Consider the following 21,674-nt stretch of genomic DNA (forward strand, 5'->3'; position numbering starts at 1 on the left):
AGGAGTGATGATAGATGAAATTACAGAGAAATGGTTAGATCAAATGAAAAATCTTATATACTCTGTTAAGAAGCTTGAACTTTTCATCTTACGGGCTACAGTAAGTCATTGTGAGGTAGGCATAGGGCAATGATAAAGTCAGATTTGTATTTTTGGAAGATCATTTTAGCAGTCTCAGGGAAGATGTATTTGAGAAGACAAGAGTGCAGACATATATACCTTCTAAAAGGCTGTTGCACTCAACTAGTTAAGAAACAATGGAGGTCCGAACTAAAGTAGTCAGCATAAGTAAGAAGGGGATGTATTTGAGAAATGTTTGTTACATAAATTCTGGAGAACCTGCATATTTGTGGGATATGGAAAGTAAATGGGAAAGAGAAGTCAAAAATTATTTCCAGATTTCAACAGGATGGATGGCAATATCCTTTCCTGAGACAAGAAAAGAAGAATGTTAGTCATAATCTGCTACTCTGCCCAAGGTAAATGGTTAACAGGTAGCAGACCTTGGCTTTGAATCCACATCTGATTCAAAAGCCAATGCTGAAAACCTATACTATGCCACATCCATCCTCTGAGTCTACAAAAAGCAGAGGAAAGTCATACCTCATAACTTGACATTTTTTTTTTTAACAGGGTAGGAGACAAGAATCTGTCATGATAAGGAGTAGGGGTTGATCATATTTTCTATTGAGGAAAATATGCTGGTTTAGAATAGTGGTTGAGGATAATGGAAGAGGGAAATGACTAAAGACATGTAAAAGCAGATATACCTTATTAAAAGTAAAACTGAAGTAGGAGACTTTGAATTTGCATTATATTAATAATAATGATGTTAATACTAGGTAACAACTTCAGAGAACTTTCTATGTTCCTAGCAGTATTTATGTACTTTACCATATTAATGAATTCTCACAATACCCCATGAGGTAATGCAATTATCCTCATTCTACAGATGAGGAAACTAAGCCATGAAATGGTTAAGCAACTTGTTCAAGAGCAATAGCTGTGCAATAGTAGTGCAATAGCAATAGTAGTGGTAGAGCCCACATTTAAATTTAGGCAGTCTCTCTCTGCAACCCATTCTCTTAGTCACTATGCCTCTCAATATGTAATGAAGCCACTTTGCACAAGAGTGTAATTTTTCCATTGATGTTCAACTGGGAATAGAAATGGAGAAGGCAATTTAAAGTGCTAATCCAAGATTGGCATAAGAAAAGAGATACCACAGAGATCAGAAGATCAACTATTGGATTTAGCCTAAGAATAAAAGAAGCCGAGAGGAGCTGACAGATTGGGCGAAACTGGGGAATAGACGAGGTCTAGGGAATTAAAAGCAATTTTGATGTGGAAGAAGTCCTGAGAGAGTTGGAATTCTCTCTTGAGAGATAATTTTAACCTTAGGTTAGGATATTAAATTCTATCAATTCTGAGGCAGAGCAGAAACTCAGGCAGTCTCACTTCGTAGTCCTTCCTCTTAAGTACTGTAATACGCTGCCTCTTATAACAGTAAAGTCACAAAGGTAACCAACAGAAAATTTTAAATAATATAACTATTTAAAAATTGGTGAAATGATGGTAAAAAGGAGGGAGTTTTAAGGGAACTAAACTTTTAGCAAGGTAATACATCAAGAATTAGAGGTAGATTTCTTGGTTATAGAAATAACCATTAAGAGAACTAAAAATAAATTGTTTTATAAAGTAGTTGCCTCTGAGGAATGGGGCTGGGGCTTTTCATTATAAGTCCATCTGTACTATTATGCCTGTATAGCTTTTATTTTGGAAAAAGCAAAGCGAGTCTGGATTGTGGAAGCTGAGTCAAAATGGAAAATTGAACTTCTCATCTAAAATACTGTAACAACATAAGAGATATTTTAATCTCTAATAATTATTAGGAAGGTTATCACCCATGGATCAGAACTATTGAGGAATCCCTGGAAGACAGAAAGCAAACAGGAAACTTCTGGTCAAGATAGTATCATAGGTTAATGGCTTTAAACTACCCCTCTACTCTGAAAACATGGGGATTATAGAATGCATATGTATGTATTTATAATTGTGTGTGTATAAGTACACATACATACATACACACACATAGAGTAAGAGAAGAGAGTGAGGAAGTAGAGAAGGGAGAGGCAGGCAGAGTATTCTCAACAACAAGATAAATGTCTCCAAGAGAAAAAATAAATAAAACAATACAACAGCAATTATAGGAGCTCGAAGCTTATAAATAGCCAGAGGTTGCAAGAAGTTATATGTTTTCAAGATAAAAGCTTCAACCAAAATCTTCCCAACTGGACCCACCCATGAAAGGGGCGTGGGAAAAAATGCCGTATATATGTATATATATAATTCATATCTTCTTCGTGTGTTATATTTTATAAAACCAATAAAGAAAATGGAATTTTTTTCAAGAAGTGTATTCCAAGAGGGATCAACATAAATAGATGGGAAGAATAAAAAGTGAAAAACACAGAGAATAGTAAGGGTATGAGGGTAGAAAATTAGAAGAGGAAATGGGAAGTAGTTTGTCTTGACCAAAGATTAAAGGACAAGAGGAAGGATTAGAAGAAACTGGTCTAAGCAGTCCTGATTTCTGGTGATGTTGTTTTAGCATTTGAACTGTTAAACGGTCCCAGAAATTATCTGGTCTTACGCCATGATGTTTATAAAGGAGCAGCAAAAATCCTTTCCTGGACATAGATATCCCATCCTTGGACTGAAAATTACTTCCATCTTCTTATGAGGTTGTTATTGCCTTTATGTTGGTGAAGGAATGTTTACAAACAATGTGTCAAATCATTCTATTCTAGGGACCTTCAGGTATTGAGGGAGAATCTGGTCTGCAAGGAGAGCCAGGTGCAAAGGTAACCTTCCTAAATAGTAAAGGAGGTCTCTAAACTTTCACTATTGACTCCCCGATGTTTGCAATATTTTGGCAAACAGCCACCATCTTGGAAGCAGGTAAAGGACAGCAGATAAAAACGGAAAGTGTTCTCAAATGAGTCAGAATAAAATATTACTGAGAAAAAAATATTATTTGTCTCTCTATATATGCAGATAAGTATGTGTGTATATCTATACACACACATATATATATATGGTTATATATGGGAGGGAATACAAATGAAAAAGCAAAATATTATAAATAATATGAAGAAAAGGAAAAAATAGTGTTTTGGAACGCCTGTCTTCATGATATACCCTCCATAACTATTAGACATGCAGTTTTAGTAGAAAAGAGTTTAATCTTTCCCTTTGTTTCTTCAGGGAGATGTTGGACCTGCAGGCAGTGTTGGAGTGACTGGGGAGCCAGGGTTACGGGTACGTGCCTACTAGAAACCATTTTAATGCACTGGCCCTCCTATTTTAGAGACTCAAGCCTCAGCCTAAAGACTTCAAAGATTGTATAATAAACTTTTCTGGTGCATTATAGAAAATATTTGTCTTTATTTTATAATTTCAAAAGCTGCATGCTAAACCCTGTTCACATTGTAATTTAGTAGCATTGAGAGTCCTAAGCACACACATCCTTTTTCTCAGAATCAGATGTACTCAGCAGAATCCTTGCCAAATGTGTGGAGTCACTGTGATTGTCACTAATGTTGGCATGAAGAAGAAATTCACAACTACTAGTGATCAACTCTCATGCTATTTCCGGACCTAACAAGACAGACAGACATTGAAATCTAATTTGTGTTTAGAAAAACAGCAACAAAAAACTAGAGTCATGCAAGGTTAACAAGATTCAAAGGAATAATTGTAGATTTTTGTAGACAAAAACAATTGTAGATAATTGTGATGAGGTAGCTTACAGAAGTTATTCTAATATAGACAGTGGTTAATTTAAGCTGTGGTAAGCTTTTTTCCAAGATAACAGGGACCAAGATAAGTTTAAGAGACATTTGTTTACTAAAAGGTAAAGTTGGGAGATGTATTTTGCATTCGATTTCTTTCTTGTTCATTTTCCCTTTTTTTTCAGGGGGGTGGGAAGTATGAGGTCAGGGTAATGGAAGTGTCAGCAGTTGGAGCAATGAGCAACTGTGAAGACACACTGATTAATTTACTTGTAAATAGTTCAGGTGGCAAGAGAGCCAGTACTTCTTTAATAGCTTCATAAATTGTGGCTCTACATTTCTACAAGTTCTGTGTCTAGAAGACAGCTTCCAAATATACCAGGGCCTTGATAAGTCACCTCTTCTCTGTAAGGGAGAAAATACAGACCTTAAAAATCCGGTACACTGATTTTAACTGAATTAAGTTGTATTAATCCATGTAAATTAAGAAAAGCAAGATACTATAATTTTATGAAATTCAGTATTTACAGTCTTTGAACTAAGAAACATAGGTATAGCTGTCTAAATATCCAAAGCTACCAAATGAATACATATTACCTTTAATTATCTAAAAGTTATTAATATTGTGAGACCATCTTGTGTTTGAATTACAGTGCTATGACTCTTTAAATCATCTTCAGAGTTATTCCAGGCAAATTAAATCATGTTCATTATACTTTCAAATACTCCTTGTAAATAAAGTAGAAGTAGGAATAAATGTATATAAACCTGCTACTTCTATAGATACCAGGGGCAAAAAATAAATTTAGATAAATGATTTAGCGAAATAATAAATCTTACATTTCTGCTACCAAATAGGGTGAACCAGGAGCTGCTGGAGAAGAAGGTCTCCAGGGTAAAGATGGAATAAAGGTAAATTATACTTTTAACATTATGATTAAGGTAGATGTTTTTGAGAAATCTTTCAAATATTAAACGTAATTTTTTATGTGCCAACAAAAATCTCTTATTGCGTGGCATAATTATTTTACTACTTTCCCTTTCTCAAAAATTTTTACTGTGTTACAGGGGAACCCAGGAGGAAGGGGACTTCCTGGAGAGGATGGAGAAAAAGGAGAGACAGGCTTACCAGGGACCACAGGGCCCCTGGGCGGACCAGGTGTAATGGGTCCTCCGGTGAGTACTGCTGGGTTCAATACTCAGTGAACTCAGTCCTCTACACACCCACACCCACACACACAAGTGTGAGCCATACACACACATTCTTGTCTCCCTTATATGTCCATTTGGTATTTGAAGGTGTGGAACTATGGCTTGAGTAAAGAACAAACCAGGGACTGATCATCAGCCTTCCTAACATCCAAGGAAAAAAGATACTTTTCCCATGTGTCACACATGCTATTGAACTTCTTCATTTTTTTCTCACTTTATTGTGACGTAATTGACATGTATTATATAAGTTATATAAGTTTACAGTGCATGACCTGTTGATTTGTTGTGCATAAATATTGCTAAATGATTCCCATAATAAGTTTAGTTAGCACATCTATCACCTCACACAGTTGCCTTTTTGTGTGTGTGGTGAGAATTTTTAAGAGTTACTGTCTTAGCATCTTTCAAGTACACAATACAGTGTTGTTAACTATAGTCACCATGCTGTACATTAGATCTCCAGAACTTATTCATCTTATAACTGGAAATTTGTACCCTTTGACCACCTTCACCTATTTTCCCCATCTCTTCATCCCTGGCAACACCAAACAACTCTGTTTCTATGAGTTCTTATGAGTTTCGTTAGGTAACACATATTCATGAGATCATACAGTATTTGTGTTTCTCTGACTTATTTCACAAGCATAATGCTTTCAAGGTCTATCCATGTTGTTTCAAATGGCAGAATTTCCTTCTGTTTATGACTGAATAATATTACATTGTATACATAGAGAACATATATGTGTGTGTGTATATGATCACATTTTTTCAAATATTAGTTGACCTTATATGCATGGGTTTATCTCTGGGCTCTTGATTCTGTTCTTTTGGTCTATATGTCTGTTTTAATGCTGGTACCATACTGTTTTGGTTAATATAGTTTTGTATTGATAAAGTCTGAAATTAGGAAGTGTGATGCCTCCAGCCTTGTTCTTCTTAAGATTGTTTTAGCTATTTGGTGTCTTTTATGGTTCCATGAAAATTTTAGAATTGCTTTTTTCTATTTTGATAAAAAAAACCTGCCTGGAATCTTGATAGGGATTATACTGAATCTATAGATTGCTTTGGATAGTACGCACATTTTAACAATATGTGAAAATGAGATTTTTTCCACTTATTTGTATTTTCTTGAGTTTCTTTCATCAGTGTCTTCTAGTTTTCAGTGTATAGATATTTTACCTCCTGGGTTATATTTATTCTAAGTATTTTATTGATTTTGATACTATTATAAATGGGATTATTTTCTTTATTTCTTTTTCAGATAATTTGTTGTTAGTGTGTGGAAATATGACTGGGTTTTAGTAGGTTGATTTTGTATCCTGCAACTTTATTGAAATCATTTATTAATGCTAACAGTTTTGTGGTACAGTCTTCAGAGTTTTCTGTATATTAAGATGTCACCTGCAAATAGACATGGTTTTACTTCTGTTTTACTTCTTCCTTTCTAACTTGGATGCCTTTTATTTCTTTTTCTTGCCCAATTGCTCAAGCTTGGACTTCCAGTCACACTTGCCATGTTCCTGATCTTGGAGGAAAAGCTTTTTTTGAGTATGATGTTAGCTGTGGGTTTTTCATATATGGCTTTTATTACGTTGAGGTACATTCCTTCTATACCCAATTTGTTGAGACGTTTTATCATGAAATGTTGTTGAATTTTTCCCAGGCCTTTTCTGCATTTATTCAGCTGATCGTATGTTTTTTTCTTTAATTCTGGGAATGTGGTACATCACATTGACTGATTTGCAGATTTTTGAGTCATCTTTGCATACCTGGAATAAATCCCACTTGATCATGGTGTATGGTCCTTTTAATATGCTATTGAATTCAGTTTGCTAGTATTTTGTTGAGAATTTTTGCATCTCTATTTGTCAGGGATATTGGCTGGCCTGAATTTTTTTTTCTTGTAGTATTCTTATCTGGCTTGGCATCAGAGTAATGCTGGCCTTGTAAAATGTCTTTGGGTGTATTCCTTCTTCAAAATTTTGGGAAAATTTGAGAAAGTTTAGCATTAATTCTTCTTTTAAATGTTTGATATGATTCAGCAGTGAAACCATTTGGTCCTGGGCTTTTCTTTGTTGAGAGGTTTTTCACTACTGATTCAATCTCCTTATTCATTGGTCTTTATAGATTTTCTATTTCTTCATGATTCAGTCTTGGTAGGTAGTATCTTTCTATTTCTCCATTTCTTCTAGGTTTTCAATTTGCTGGCAAATAATTGTATGTAGTAGTCTCTTATGATCCTTTTTCTTTTTGTGGAATCCTTTATGTCTCCTCTTTCATTTCTAACTTTGAGTCCTCTCGGTGAGTTTGGCTAAAGGTTTGTCAATTTTGTTTATCATTTTTTTTCTGACAGTTCAGATAATTTTTTTTTCATATTGTTAAGTCCATAAGCTTTATTTTTTAAACATCTTTATTGGCATATAATTGCTTTACAATGGTGTGTTAGTTTCTGACATATAACAAAGTGAATCAGCTATACATATACATATATCCCCATATCTCCTCCCTCTTCCATCTCCCTTCCACCCTCCCTATCCCACCCCTCTAGGTGGTCACAAAGCACCGAGCTGACCTCCCTGTGCTATGTGGCTGCTTCCCACTAGCTATCTGTTTTACATTTGGTAGTGTATATTTGTCCATGCCACTCTCTCACTTTTTCACAGCTTACCCTTCCCCCTCCCCATGTCCTCAAGTCCATTCTCTACATCTACATCTTTATTCCTGTCCTGCCCCTAGGTTCTTCAGAACCATTTTTTTTTTTAGATTCCATATATATGTGTTAACATATGGTATTTGTTTCTCTCTTTCTGACTTACTTCACTCTGTATGACAGACTCTAGGTCCATCCACCTCACTTCAAATAACTCAATTTCGTTTCTTTTAATGGCTGAGTAATATTCCATTGTATATATGTGCCACATCTTCTTTATCCATTCATCTGTCGATGGACACTTAGGTTGCTTCCATGTCCTGGCTATTGTAAATACAGATGCAAAAATAGTTCTAAAAGGGAAGTTCATAGTGATAAATTCCACATTAGAAAAAGGGAAAGACCTCAAATAAGTAACCTAACTTTACTCTTCAAGGAAGTGGAAAAAGAAGAACAAAACAAGGCCAAAGTTAGCAAGAAGGAAGTGATAAAGATTAGAGCAGGAATAAGTGAAATAGAGGATAGGAAAACAATAGAAAAAATTAATAAGAGTTGGTTTTTAAAAATGATAAACATTGGAAGTTGTACACCATCATTCACACTGTAAGACCCTAACATGAAACTGTAGCCAAAAGGTCTAACAGCACTGTTGGGTGTATAGGCATGTACATACATGGCCACTCTGTCTGCAAGATGCTTTAGTGGAATGTTATATCCAAAGTTAAATCTAAAGTTGGAAGCCTCTTCTCTTGCAATGTCTGCTAAAGAACGAGCATCTGCCAACAAACCTACTACTGCCATTCCAACATGCCGATCAACATTAAAAAGTCGTTTGTGGGCTTCCCTGGTGGCGCAGTGGTTGAGAGTCCGCCTGCCGATGCAGGGGACGCAGGTTCGTGCCCGGTCCGGGAAGATCCCACATGCTGCGGAGTGGCTGGGCCTGTGAGCCATGGCTGCTGAGCCTGCACGTCTGGAGCCCGTGCTCCGCAACGGGAGAGGCCACAGCAGTGAGAGGCCCTCGTACCGCAAAAAAAAAAAAAAAAAAAAAGTCGTTTGTTAGCACCTTCTTCATAAAATTTAGAAAGGACTAATTTTTCTACCCCAAAGACAGCGCCATCTTTACATCTGATTCCAATAGCTGTACTACTATTTTCCACAGGCTTCATAGCATACTCAACTTGAAAAACTCTCCCATCAGGAGAGAATGTAGAGACTGACAGGTCATACCCAGTGCCGATTGAGCTCATCGTGCTAAAACCACTGGGACACCTAGGGCTTCAGGGTCTGAGGAATATTTTTTTAATTTCCATGTATTTGTGAGTTTTACAACTTTTCTCTCCTGTTGTTGATTTCTAGTTTCATACCATTGTGGCTGGAAAGTTACTTGATATAATTTCTATCTAACTGTATTTATAGAGACTTGTATTGTGGCCTTACATATGACCTATCTACAGAAATGTTCCATGTGAACATTTTTTGAGAAGAATGTGTATTCTGCTACTGTTGGATGGAATGTTCTTTATATGTCCATTACGTCTGTTTGGCCTGTAGTGTTGTTCAAATCTTCTGTTTCCTTATTAATTTTCTGTCTGGAAGATGTAGCCATTTTAGAGAGTAGGATATTAAAGTCCCCAAACAAGATAGTATTGCTGCTTATTTCTCCTTTTGTTTCTGTTAGTATTTACTTTATATATTTAGATACTCCAAAGTTTGGCACATAAATATTTATAATTATTGTATATTATCAATTAATTGACCCATTTATCATTATTAATGACCTTCCTTATCTCTTGTTACTGTTTTCAGCTTAAAATCTATTTTATCTGATATAAGTATAGCTATCCCTGCTTTCTTTTGGTTATCATTTGCTTGAAATATCTTTCCTCATCCCTTCCCTCTCAGTCTTTGTGTGTCCTTCAAGCTTAAGTGAGTCTCCTGTAGGCAGCATATAGCTGGGTCTCTTTTTTTAAATCCTTTCAGCCATTCTGTCTTTTGATTGGATAAGTTAATCCATTTACAATTAAAGTAATTATTGGTAAGTAAGGACTTCCTATTGCCATTGTGCTCATTGTTTGCTGATTCTTTTACAGACTCTTACTTCATTGCTTCCTCACTTGCCCTTTTCCTTTGTGATTTTTGGACTTTTGTAGCAGTGTGCCTTGAATCCTTTATCATAATCTTGTGTATCTACTACATGTTTTTCCTTTGTGGCTCACATAAAATACATTACAATTCTAACACCATAGTTTAAGCAGATAAAATTTAACTTTGATATCTTACAGAAACTTTATGTGTTTAATTCTTTCTCCCCCCTCACATTTTAGGTTACTGATGTTACAGTTTAATCTTTTTGTATTCTTTATCCAATAACAAATTATTGTAGTTATTGTTATTTTTGTTGTTCTTGTTTTTGTTTATGTTTTTGTTTTCTAAAATAATGGGTTCATTGAGATGTAATTCACATATACCATAAAATTCACATGTTTAAAGTGTACAATTTAGTGGTTTATAGTACATTCACAAAGTTGTGCAATTGTTACGACTGTCTAATTCCAGAACATTTTCATCATGCCAAAAACAAACCCTGTACCCATTACCAGTCATTCCCCATTCTCCCCTTCCCCTACCCTCTGGCAACCACTAATTTACTCTCTGTCTCTGTAGATTTTCCTATTCTGGACTATGATTAACTATTTGAAGTGTAAAAAAGAATTCTTTCTTTCTTTCTTTCTTTTTTTTTTTACAACCCACCCCCTGCTGCTTTCCCCCCTTGGTGTCCATACATATGTTCTCTATATCTGTGTCTCAATTTCTGCCCTGCAACCGGCTCACCTGTACCATTTTTCTAGGTTCCACATATATGCATTAATATACAATATTTGTTTTTCTCTTTCTGACTTACTTCACTCTGTATGACAGTCTCTAGATCATCCATGTCTCTACAAATGACCCAATTTCGTTCCTTTTTATGGCTGAATAATATTCCATCGTATATATATACCACATCTTCTTTATCCATTCGTCTGTCAACGGGCATTTAGGTTGTTGCCATGACCTGGCTATTGTAAATAGTGCTGCAATGAACATTGGGGTGCATGTGTCTTTTTATTTTAATTTAATTTATTTTTTTATACAGATTATTATTAGTCATCCATTTTATACACATCAGTGTATACATGTCAATCCCAATCTCCCAATTCATCATACCACGACCCCCACCCCTGCTGCTTTTCACATGTGTCTTTTTGAATTATGGTTTTCCTAGGGTATATGTCCAGTAGTGAGATTGCTGCATCATATGATAGTTCTATTTTTAGTTCTTTAAGGAACCTCCATACTGTTCTCCATAGTGGCTGTATCAATTTACATTCCCAACAGTGCAAGAGGGTTCCCTTTTCCCCACACCCTCTCCAGTATTTGTTGTTTGTAGATTTTCTGATGATGCCCATTCTAACTGGTGTGAGGTGATACCTCATTGTAGTTTTCATCTGCATTTCTCTAATAATTAGTGATGCTGAGCAGCTCTTCATGTGCTTCTTGGCCATCTATATGTCTTCTTTGGAGAAATGTCTGTTTAGGTCTGCTGCCCATTTTTGGATTGGGTTGTTTGTTTTTTTAATATTGAGCAGCATGAGCTGTTTATATATTTTGGAGATTAATCCTTTGTCTGTTGATTCATTTGCAAATATTTTCTCCCATTTTGAGGGTTGCTTTTTCATCTTGTTTATGGTTTCCTTTGCTGTGCAACAGCTTTGAAGTTTCAATAGGTCCCATTTCTTTATTTTTCTTTTTATTTCCATTACTCTAGGAGGTGGATCAAAAAAGATCTTGTGGTGACTTATGTCAAAGAGTGTTCTTCCTATGTTTTCCTCTAAGAGTTTTATAGTGTCTGGTCTTACATTTAGGTCTCTAATCCATTTTGAGTTTATTTTTGTGTATGGTGATAAGGAGTGTTCTGTCCAGTTTTCCCAGCACCACTTGTTGAAGAGACTGTCTTTCCTCCATTGTATATCCTTGCCTCCTTTGTCATAGATTAGTTGACCATAAGTGCGTGGGTTTATCTCTGGGCTTTCTATCTTGTTCCATTGATCTATATTTCTGTTTTTGTGCCAGTACCATATTGTCTTGATTACTGTAGCTCTGTAGTATAGTCTGAAATCAGGGAGTCGGATTCCTCCAGCTCCGTTTTTTTCACTCAAGACTGCTTTAGCTATTTGGGGTCTTTTATGTCTCCATACAAATTTTAAGATTTTTTGTTCTAGTTCCGTAAAAAATGCCATTGGTAATTTAATAGGGATTGCATTGAATCTGTAGATTGCTTTGGGTAGTATAGTCACTTTCACAATATTGATTCTTCCAGTCCAAGAACCTGGTATATCTCTCCATCTGTTGGTATCATCTTTAATTTCTTTCATTAGTGTCATAGTTTTCTGCATACAGGTCTTTTGTCTCCCTAGGTAAGTTTATTCCTAGGTATTTTATTCTTTTTGTTGCAGTGGTAAATGGGAGTGTTTCCTTAATTTCTCTTTCAGATTTTTCATCATTAGTGTATAGGAATGCAAGAGATTTCTGTGCATTAATTTTGTATCCTGCAACTTTACCAAATTCATTGATTAGCTCTAGTAGTTTTCTGGTGGCATCTTTAGGATTCTCTCTCTATAGTATCATGTCATCTGCAAACAGTTACAGTTTTACTTCTTCTTTTCCAATTTGTATCCATTTTATTTCTTTTTCTTCTCTGATTGCCATGGCTAGGACTTGCAAAACTATGTTGAACAGTAGGGGTGAGAGTGGACATCCTTGTCTTGTTCCTGATCTTAGAGGAAATGCTTTCAGTTTTTCACCATTGAGAATGATGTTTGCTATGAGTTTGTCATATATGGCCTTTATTATGTTGAGCTAGATTCCCTCTATACCCAAATATGAGAATTTTTATCATAAATGGGTGTTGAATTTTGTCAAAAGCTTTTTCTGCATCTACTGAGATGATCATATGGTTTTCCTTCTTCAGTTTGTTAATATGGTGTATCACATTGATTGATTTGCGTATATTGAAAAATCCTTGCATGCCTGGGGTAAACCCCCCTCGATCATGGTGTATGATCCTTTTAATGTGTTGTTGGATTCTGTTTGCTAGTATTTTCTTGAGGATTCTTGCCTCTATATTCATCAGTGATATTGTTGTGTAATTTTCTTTTTTTGTAGTATCTTTGTCTGGTTTTGGTATCAGGGTGATGGTGGCCTCATCGAATGAGTTTGGGAGTGTTCCTTCCTCTGCAAATTTTTGGAAGAGTTTGAGAAGGATGGGTGTTAGCTCTTCTCTAAACGTTTGATAGAATTCACGTGTGAAGCCATCTGGTCCTGGACTTTTGTTTGTTGGAAGATTCTTAATCACAGTTTCAATTTCATGACTTGTGATTGGTCTGTTCATATTTTCTATTTCTTCCTTGTTCAGTCTTGGAAGGTTATATCTTTCTAAGAATCTGTCCATATCTTCCAAGTTGTCTATTTTATTGGCAGAGTGTTGATTGTAGTAGTCTCTTAGGATGCTTTGTATTTCTGCGGTCTGTTTAAACTTCTCCTTTTTCATTTCAATTTTATTGATTTGAGTCCTCTCCCTCTTATTCTTCATGAGTCTGGCTAATGGTTTATCAATTTTGTTTATCTTCACAAAGAACCGGGTTTAAGTTCTACTGATCTTTGCTTTTGTTTTCTTTGTTTCTATTTCATTTAATTCTGCTCTGATCTTTATGATTTCTTTCCTTCTGCTAACTTTGGGTTTTGTTTGTTCTTATTTCTCTAGTTCCTTTACGAGTAAGGTTAGATTGTTTATTTGAGATTTTTCTTGTTTCTTGAGGTAGGCTTGTATAGCTATAAACTTCCCTCTTAGAACTGCTTTTGCCACATCCCAGAGGTTTTGGATCATCGTGTTTTCATTGTCATTTGTCTCTAGGTATTTTTTGATTTCTTCAGTTACCTCTTGGTTTAGTAATATATTGTTTAGCCTCCATGTGTTTGTATTTTTTACAGATCTTCTCCTGTAATTGATTTCTATTCTCATAGCCTTGTGGTCAGAAAAGATGCTTGATATGATTTCAACTTTCTTAAATTTACTGAGGCTTGATTTATGACCCAAGATGTGATCTATCCTGGAGAATGATCTGTGCAGACTTGAGAAGAAAGTGTAATCTGCTGTTTTTGGATGGAATGTCTTATAAATATCAACTAAATCTCTCTGGTGTGTTGTGTCATTTAACGCTTGTGTTTCCTTATTAATTTTCTGTTTGGATGATCTGTCCATTGGTTTGAGTGAGGTGTTAAAGTCCCCCACTATTATTGTGTTATTGTCGATTTCCTCTTTTAGAGATGTTAGCTGTTGCCTTATGTATTGAGGTGCTCCTATGTTGGGTGTATATATATTTATAATTGTTATATCTTCTTCTTGGATTGATCCCTTGATCATTATATAGTGTCCTTCCTTGTCTCTTGTAACATTTTAAAGTCTATTTTATCTGATATGAGTATTGCTGCTCCAGCTTTCTTTTGATTTCCATTTGCATGGAATATCTTTTTCCATCCCCTCACTTTCAGTCTGTATGTGTCCCTAGGTCTGAAGTGGGTCTCTTGTAGACAGCATGTATATATAGGTCTTGTTTTTGTATCCATTCAGCAAGCCTGTGTCTTTTGGTTGGAGCATTTAATCCATTCACGTTTAAGGTAATTATCAATACGTATGTTCCTGTTACCATTTTCTTAATTGTTTTGGGTTTGTTTTTGTAGGTCCTTTTCTTCTCTTGTGTTTCCCACTTAGACAAGTTCCTTTAGCATTTGTTTTAGAGCTGGTTTACTGGTGCTGAATTCTGTTAGCCTTTGCCTGTCTGTAAAGCTTTTGATTTCTCCATCGAATCTGAATGAGATCCTTGCTGTGTAGAGTAATCTTGGTTTTAGTTTCTTCCCTTTCATTACTTTAAGTGTATCATGCCACTCCCTTCTGGCTTGTAGAGTTTCTGCTGAGAAATCAGCTGTTAACCTTATGGGAGTTCCCTTGTATGTTATTTGTTATTTTTCCCTTGCTGCTTTCAATAATTTTTCTTTGTCTTTAATTTTTGCCAATTTGATTACTGTGTGTCTAGGCATGTTTCTCCTTGGATTTATCCTGTATGGGATTCTCTGCGCTTCCTGGACTTGGGTGGCTATTTCCTTTCCCATGTTAGGGAAGTTTTCGACTATAATCTCTTCAAATATTTTCTTGGGTCCTTTCTCTCTCTCTTCTCCTTCTGGGACCCGTATAATGCAAATATTGTTGCATTTAATGTTGTCCCAGAAGGCTCTTAGACTGTCTTCATTTCTTTTCATTCTTTTTTCTTTATTCTGTTCCACAGCAGTGAATTCCACCATGCTGTCTTCCAGGTCACTTCTGCCTCAGTTATTCTGCTATTGATTCCTTCTAGTGTATTTTTCACTTCAGTTATTGTATTGTTCATCTCTGTTTGTTTGTTCTTTAATTCTTCTAGATCTTTGTTAAATATTTCTTGCATCTTCTTTTTTTTTTTTTTGCGGTACGCGGGCCTCTCACTGCCGTGGCCGCTCCCGTTGCGGAGCACAGGCTCCAGACGCGCAGGCCGAGCGGCCATGGCTCACGGGCCCAGCCGCTCCGCGGCATGTGGGATCCTCCCAGACCAGGGCACGAACCCGCGTCCCCTGCATCGGCAGGCGGACTCCCAACCACTGCGCCACCAGGGAAGCCCTCTTGCATCTTCTTGATCTTTGCCTCCATTCTTTTTCCGAGGTCCTGGATCATCTTCACTATCATTATTCTGAATTCTTTTTCTGGTAGGTTGCCTATCTCCACTTCATTTAGTTGTTTTTCTGGGGTTTTACCTTGTTCCTTCATCTGGTACATAGCCCTCTGACTTTTCATCTTGTCTATCTTTCTGTGAATGTGTTTTTTGTTCCACAGGCTACAGGATTGTAGTTCTTTTTGCTTCTGCATCTGCCCTCTGGTAGATGAGGTGCTGGCTGTTGTTCTGGTGGTCAGAGCTCAGTAAAACTTTAATCCACTTCTCTGCTGATGGGTGGGGCTTGGTCCCCTCCCTGTTGGTTGTTTGGCCTGAGGCAACCCAACACTACACCTACCCAGGCTCTTTGGTGGGGCTAATGATGGACTCTGGGAGGGCTCATCCCAAGGAGTACTCCTAGAACTTCTGCTACCAGTGTCCTTGTCTTTGCGGTGAGCCACAGGCGCCCCCCACCTCTGCAGGAGACCCTCCAACACAAGCAGGTAGGTCTGGTTCAGTCTCTGTGGGGGGGGTCACTGCTCCTTCCCCTGGGTCCCGATGTGCACACTACTTTGTGTGTGCCGTCCAAGAGTGGAGTCTGTTTCCCCCTGTCCTGTCTAAGTCCTGCAATCAAATCCTGCTAGCCTTCAAATCTGATTCTCTAGGAATTCCGACTCCAGTTGCCGGACCCCCAGGTTCGGACGCCTGACATGGCACTCAGAACCTTCACTCCAGTGGGTGGACTTCTGTGGTATAAGTGTTCTCCAGTTTGTGAGTCATCCACACAGAAGTTATGGTATTTGATTTTATTGTGATTGCGCCCCTCCTACCATCTCATTGTGACTTCTCCTTTGTCTTTGGATGTGGGATATCTTTTTTGCTGAGTTCCAGTGTCTTCCTGTCGATGACTGTTCAGCAGTTGGTTGTGATTCCAGAGTTCTCACAAAAGGGAGTGAGAACACGTCCTTCTACTCCACCATCTTGAACCAATCCCATTATGGTTATTTTTAATAAACTTGTTTTTTAACTTTTTAACTAGAATTGTAAGTGATTTATGTACCACCATTACAATATTAGAGAATCTGGCTTTGAATATATATTTACCTTTAGTGGGGAGTTTCACACATTTATATGTTTTTACAATGTTATATTGTTATATTTCAGCTTCAAAAATGCCCTTTAGCATTTTTTGTAAGGCAAATTTAGTGGTGATAAACCTTCAGCTTTTGTTTGTTTGGAAAAGTGTTTATCATGCCTTTATTCCTGAAGGACACTTTTCTGGGTATAGTGTTCTTGGTTAACAGGTTCTTTTTTTTCCTTTCCATATTTTGAAGATGTTATTCCATTCTCTCCTGGTCTGCAGAATTTCTGCTGAGAAACCTACTTATAGTATTATTTAGGCTCCGTTATGTAATGAGTCACATTTCTCTTACTACTTTTAAAATTATCTCTTTGTTTTGACAATATAGTTACTGTCATCCCTCAGTATCCATAGGGGATTGGTTGCAGGACCCCCACAGGTACCAAAATCTGCACATGCTTAAGTCCCTGACATAAAATGGCATAGTATTTGCATATAACCTACATACATTCTCTCATATACTTTAAATCACCTCTAGATTACTTACAATCTTAATATAATATAAATGCTATGTAAATAGTTTTAAATACAGTATAAATGCTGTGTAAACCAGTGTCAGTTCATGGCAAATTCAGGTTTTGTTTTGGAACTTTCTGGAATTTTTTTTGTAACATTTTTGATCCACAGTTGTTTGACTCTGCAGTTGTGGAACCCGCAGATACTGAGGGCTGACTATAATGTGTCTCTAAGTGACCTTTTTTGGGTTTAACCTGTTTGGGATTTTTGAGCCTCAAAAATCTGGACGTCTATTTCTCTCCCCAAGTTTAGGACATTTTCAGCTATTATATCTTTAAGTAGTCTTTCTGCTCTTTTCTCTTTTTATTCTCCCAGTATTCACAAAATATTGTTTTATTTCACACAGTCCCTTAAGTATCATAGTCTTTTCTTCATTCTTTTTCATCCTTTTTTCTTTTTGTTCCTTGGGATAATTTCAAATGACTTATCTTTGAGTTCACTGATTCTTCTGCTTGGTCAAGTCTGCTTTTGAAACTCTGTTGAGTTCTTCAGTTCAATCTTTATCTCTAGGATTTTTGTTTTATTTATTCACATGGTTTCTATTTCTTTGTTGAACTTCTCGTTTTGTTCATACATTGTTTTTCTAATTTCATTTAGTTATCTGTGTGTTCTTGAAGTTCACTGAACTTCTTTAAGAGGATTATTCTGAATTCTTTGTTAGGTAGTTCATAGATTTCCATTTCTTTAGTGTCAGTTATTGAAGCTTTATTAGTTTCTTTTGGTCTTGTCATGTTTACCTGATTCTTTATGCTCATAGTATCTTTGCATTGGTATTTACACATTTGAATAAGTGGTCTCCTCTTCCAGACTTTACAGGTTTGTTTTGGCAGGGAAAGGCCTTCACCAGTCAGCTTTGCTTAGGGGGAACTGGATGGATCAGCTTGTAGCGTTTGTGGGCATACACAGCTTGCTATTGAGGTCTCCAGTTTGGTGAGGTTCCTACCCATGTTATGAGGCAAGGGGAGAGTTGCCACTGGCTGGTCGCTGCAGTTGGGTTGGCCAGCTGGCTAGGCTCCACATTGTAGTGGGACCACTAACTAGGCACCCTCGTTGGGTAGGGGTGCTGGCTGGACTTCACAGTCAGATGGGGCCATTAGCTGGGTTCTGTAGTTACCTCTGGTAGGATATGGTCTCAGGCTGTGTTCCCTGGAAGGACAGTAGCACTTGTTGGATTCTGCAGTTGGGCAAGGCCTCACGCTGTACTCTCTAACCGGATGTGGCCCTGGCAGGACTCCATGTTCTGGTGGGGCCACTGACATGGTTTCACTGTTGAATGGAGTTACAGGCTGTGCCCCAAGTTTGGGCAGAGTTGCAGACTATGCTTTGTGATCAGTTTGGGTACTGGATGTGCTCCTTTGTTGGAAGAGGTCACTTGCCAGGCTGTCTGGTCAAGTGGGGCCTCCAGCTGCATCTCACAGATAATGCTCCATGGTAAGATGGGGTTACCTTGCCTGGGCGAGGTTACAGGCTGTGTTTAGTAATTGGACAAGGCCGTAGGTTAAACTCTGCTGCTAGGTAGGGCTGTTAGCTGGGCCCCATAACTGGGAAGTACCTTAGACTGGGCTCCAAGCCTGCACAGGGTCACTGTTCAGGTTCCCTGGTCATGACAGGCCGGAGGCTATGCTCAACAGTTGGACAGGGCTGCTGGCTTGGCTCTCTGCCTAAGCAAGGCTGCAGTATGGACTCCACAGCCGCCTAAGTTCTCTGGCCAGTCTTTCTGGTCGAGCAGGATGGGAGTCTATGCTTAGCTGTTGAGCAGGGTTGCAGATTTACTCCCTTGCCCAGGCAGGGCCATATGACAGGCTCAAGAGCGTGTATGACCACTTTTGGGGGGACACAAATCATGCAGAACTGCCAACCAAGCTCCCTGGCCAGACAGAGCCACCAGCTAAGGTCTGCAGATCCCTGGCTAGGATCTCTGCTGAGGTGCTACTACAAGCAAGAATGCAGTCCACCAACATTCGAGTGCTGGTTGCTATAAGCCATGCCCCCTTTCCCCATCTCTATCTGATCCCCAGCGGTCAAGCCCCCAGGTTCCCCAAATGATCCTCATGAAGACCTGACTGGGCAACCCTGGAAGCATCCCGCAACAGTAGGGGAGCTGAATATCCACTTTGGGTTCTCCTTTTCCCACAGAGAAACTATAGGCCAAGGGGATCACTCTGTGTGGTGCTGTGCCTGGGGGAAATACAGTGCAATCCAAATGAAACCTCTCCTCTTACCCTTCTAATGTTCTTCTCAGTCTCTGTGGTTCAAGGACATGTTTCAGCCTCACCCTCAGGTTCTAAGCCATACTTCTAGAGATTTGGGCATATCTTTTGCCTTTGTAAGGTTCATGGTAGTTTTCATTATTTTAGAGGACTCATCAGGACTGGACCCACAGAGAAGCCAAGTAGCAAGTGCCAAGAAAGTACAGTTATCTTCCTGAGAATTTTTATCAAATTTGTTTTTATATAAGAAAGTTATTAACAGTTATTAATGTTTTAGCATGGATTTATTTTTCAGTCAACTAGCTTAGTTCCCTAAGAGAATGCTAAAGTTGATGGGGGGAGGTGGGGGGACACAGAACTTAAAAAAAAGGAAGGCCTAACCATGCCATAGGACAACACAGGCAGAAATCCCAGAGAGGGATGACACAGTATGACAAATGGTGATGGGCAGAGCAGAGATGAAAAAGGGGATCAAAACAAAACATGGAAAAATGATAAACACAGATTTCATCTGCTTCATAATTTTTCCAGGAATAATCCTCTTGTACACATCTTTGGTGCCTTTTTTAGTAACAACACATGTGTGTTTCTTTTTTATTCTTTTTGTTGTTTCCTTGGAATTTTAAATGCCTTTTAGCTCATAAACGTAATAAAAATACCACAGCATATTTTTTCAAAAGAATTTTCTGATCCAAGGAACTATTGCTTAATCAGACGGCCTGATGTTGGATTTATTTTTGCACTTCAGAAAAATTCTTCCTTAGGCAATGTCACAAAGATGCTACCTTAAAAATTCTTTAAAAAATAAATAAGAAAGAGATGTTCTTCTTTCTAAAAGATTGGAAAATGATATCTGGTTTGAAAAATAAGGCAAGAGAAACGTTAGTAACAAATTCCCAAATCCAAGATGTAGACTCTTTGAACAAAGGAAAATATTTTGTATTTTATGCTTGAGTTCTGTTCTAAAATATTCAGTTGTCTAAATGCATAACTCTATATGAGGAAAATAGTTTGGAAGTTTCTCAGAAGAAACATAAGCCTGACTTATGGTCCTTCATTCATTTCTTAGAAAGTCTATCATTCTGTTATCTAAGATCTAAACAGAGGTGAAGCTGTGCACTCCAAAACTGAGTATATATAAATGAAATTATCTCGTTTTATTGCTTTACAACAAAACTTGATTGGATTTATTGAAGTGTTAATTTTCCCATCTGTCTAGGGTGGTATGATATTAGGTTGAGGTGAATATCTTAAGAGAAGCTAAAATAAAATAATGCACGCTTTTCTAAGAGGTTTTTCCGATAGACTCTTAAAAATGAAGTCAGAAAGATGAGAGGAATGAATATCAGCAGCTAGAAAAGAATGAAGTATACCTGACTCTTCTTTCTAAGACAGTTTCCTTGGTAGCCCTGAAAAATAATCACTTTGGAAATTTGAGGTCAGTGGCGTTAAGGAGTAAAGGATTATCTAAATCCTTATCTTCTGAATGATTCATATGACTCTGGTGTTAGACTTGTTTGTTCTGAACTGTTGTGTTGCAAAGCAGCACATAATAGAAAGAACCCTGCACTGACCACTGTGCAACAATTGTTGAAACCCCTGCTCTGTCACTAAAGAGCTGTACATTGTTGGGTGAGTCATTCTTTGGTTTCTTGGTTTACACATTACACATAATAAAGGGGTTGGAACTATGAAGAACACCCCAAGAAGACTGTGCCAGGGAAGATGCTGAACTGGTAGGACTTTGCTCCTTCTTTTCCTGCTTGAATCAGAAAAGATCCTTGCATGTCTATTTAACATAGTAGCTTCTATATAGGCTTTTTTGAGACAGAAAGCTTAGCCTTAAAAAAGCATTAGCTTGGATGTTTCTAAATTTATGTTAGCCTTACAAACTGTGACTCTCTAAAATGTATTTGTCCATTCACTAATTCAGTGAAGTTTATGAGTTCTTTCAATGAGAGAACTCTGCCAAGAACTCTGCTAAGCCTTAGGGACACCATGGGGAATGAGCAAGGTTCCTGATCTCAGATTTGATAATATCATGGAGAAAACTGACATTAGACAAGATCATTGAAGGTTGTGATAAATGCAATGATGAAAATAAACAGGCTGATGATAAAGAACAACTGGTTAAGGGAAGGGGGAAGCTAGTATGGATAGAGAAACTGTTTACACCAGGGCAGTGAGGAACGTCTTCTCTAGATAGGAGAGGATTGAATTGAGACCTGAGGAGTGAAAAGGAGCCAGTCATGCAGAGAACTTTGGGAGATCCTTCAAGGTAGATAGACTAGCAAGGGCCAAGATGTGGAGGTGAGAATGATCTAGGTATTTTTGGAAAAGTTAAAGGAAGCTATTATAGCATAGTGAATAGTG

At 37.6% G+C, this 21,674-nt stretch overlaps 1 protein-coding gene across 2 annotated transcripts in view; it reads left to right on the forward strand.

Annotated features, from left to right (window-relative positions):
• COL24A1 (collagen type XXIV alpha 1 chain) overlaps window positions 1-21,674 on the forward strand; it is a 392,639-nt gene that overhangs the window by 269,801 nt on the left and 101,164 nt on the right. For both annotated transcript variants that reach the window (XM_073787806.1, XM_073787804.1), the window contains 4 exons: window positions 2,811-2,864; window positions 3,268-3,321; window positions 4,653-4,706; window positions 4,863-4,970. In XM_073787806.1, coding sequence (XP_073643907.1) covers window positions 2,811-2,864; window positions 3,268-3,321; window positions 4,653-4,706; window positions 4,863-4,970 — 270 coding nt within the window. The remainder of the gene's footprint in view (window positions 1-2,810; window positions 2,865-3,267; window positions 3,322-4,652; window positions 4,707-4,862; window positions 4,971-21,674) is intronic.

The sequence above is a fragment of the Tursiops truncatus genome, chromosome 1 (assembly GCF_011762595.2).
Source record: "Tursiops truncatus isolate mTurTru1 chromosome 1, mTurTru1.mat.Y, whole genome shotgun sequence".
Lineage (NCBI taxonomy): Eukaryota > Metazoa > Chordata > Mammalia > Artiodactyla > Delphinidae > Tursiops > Tursiops truncatus.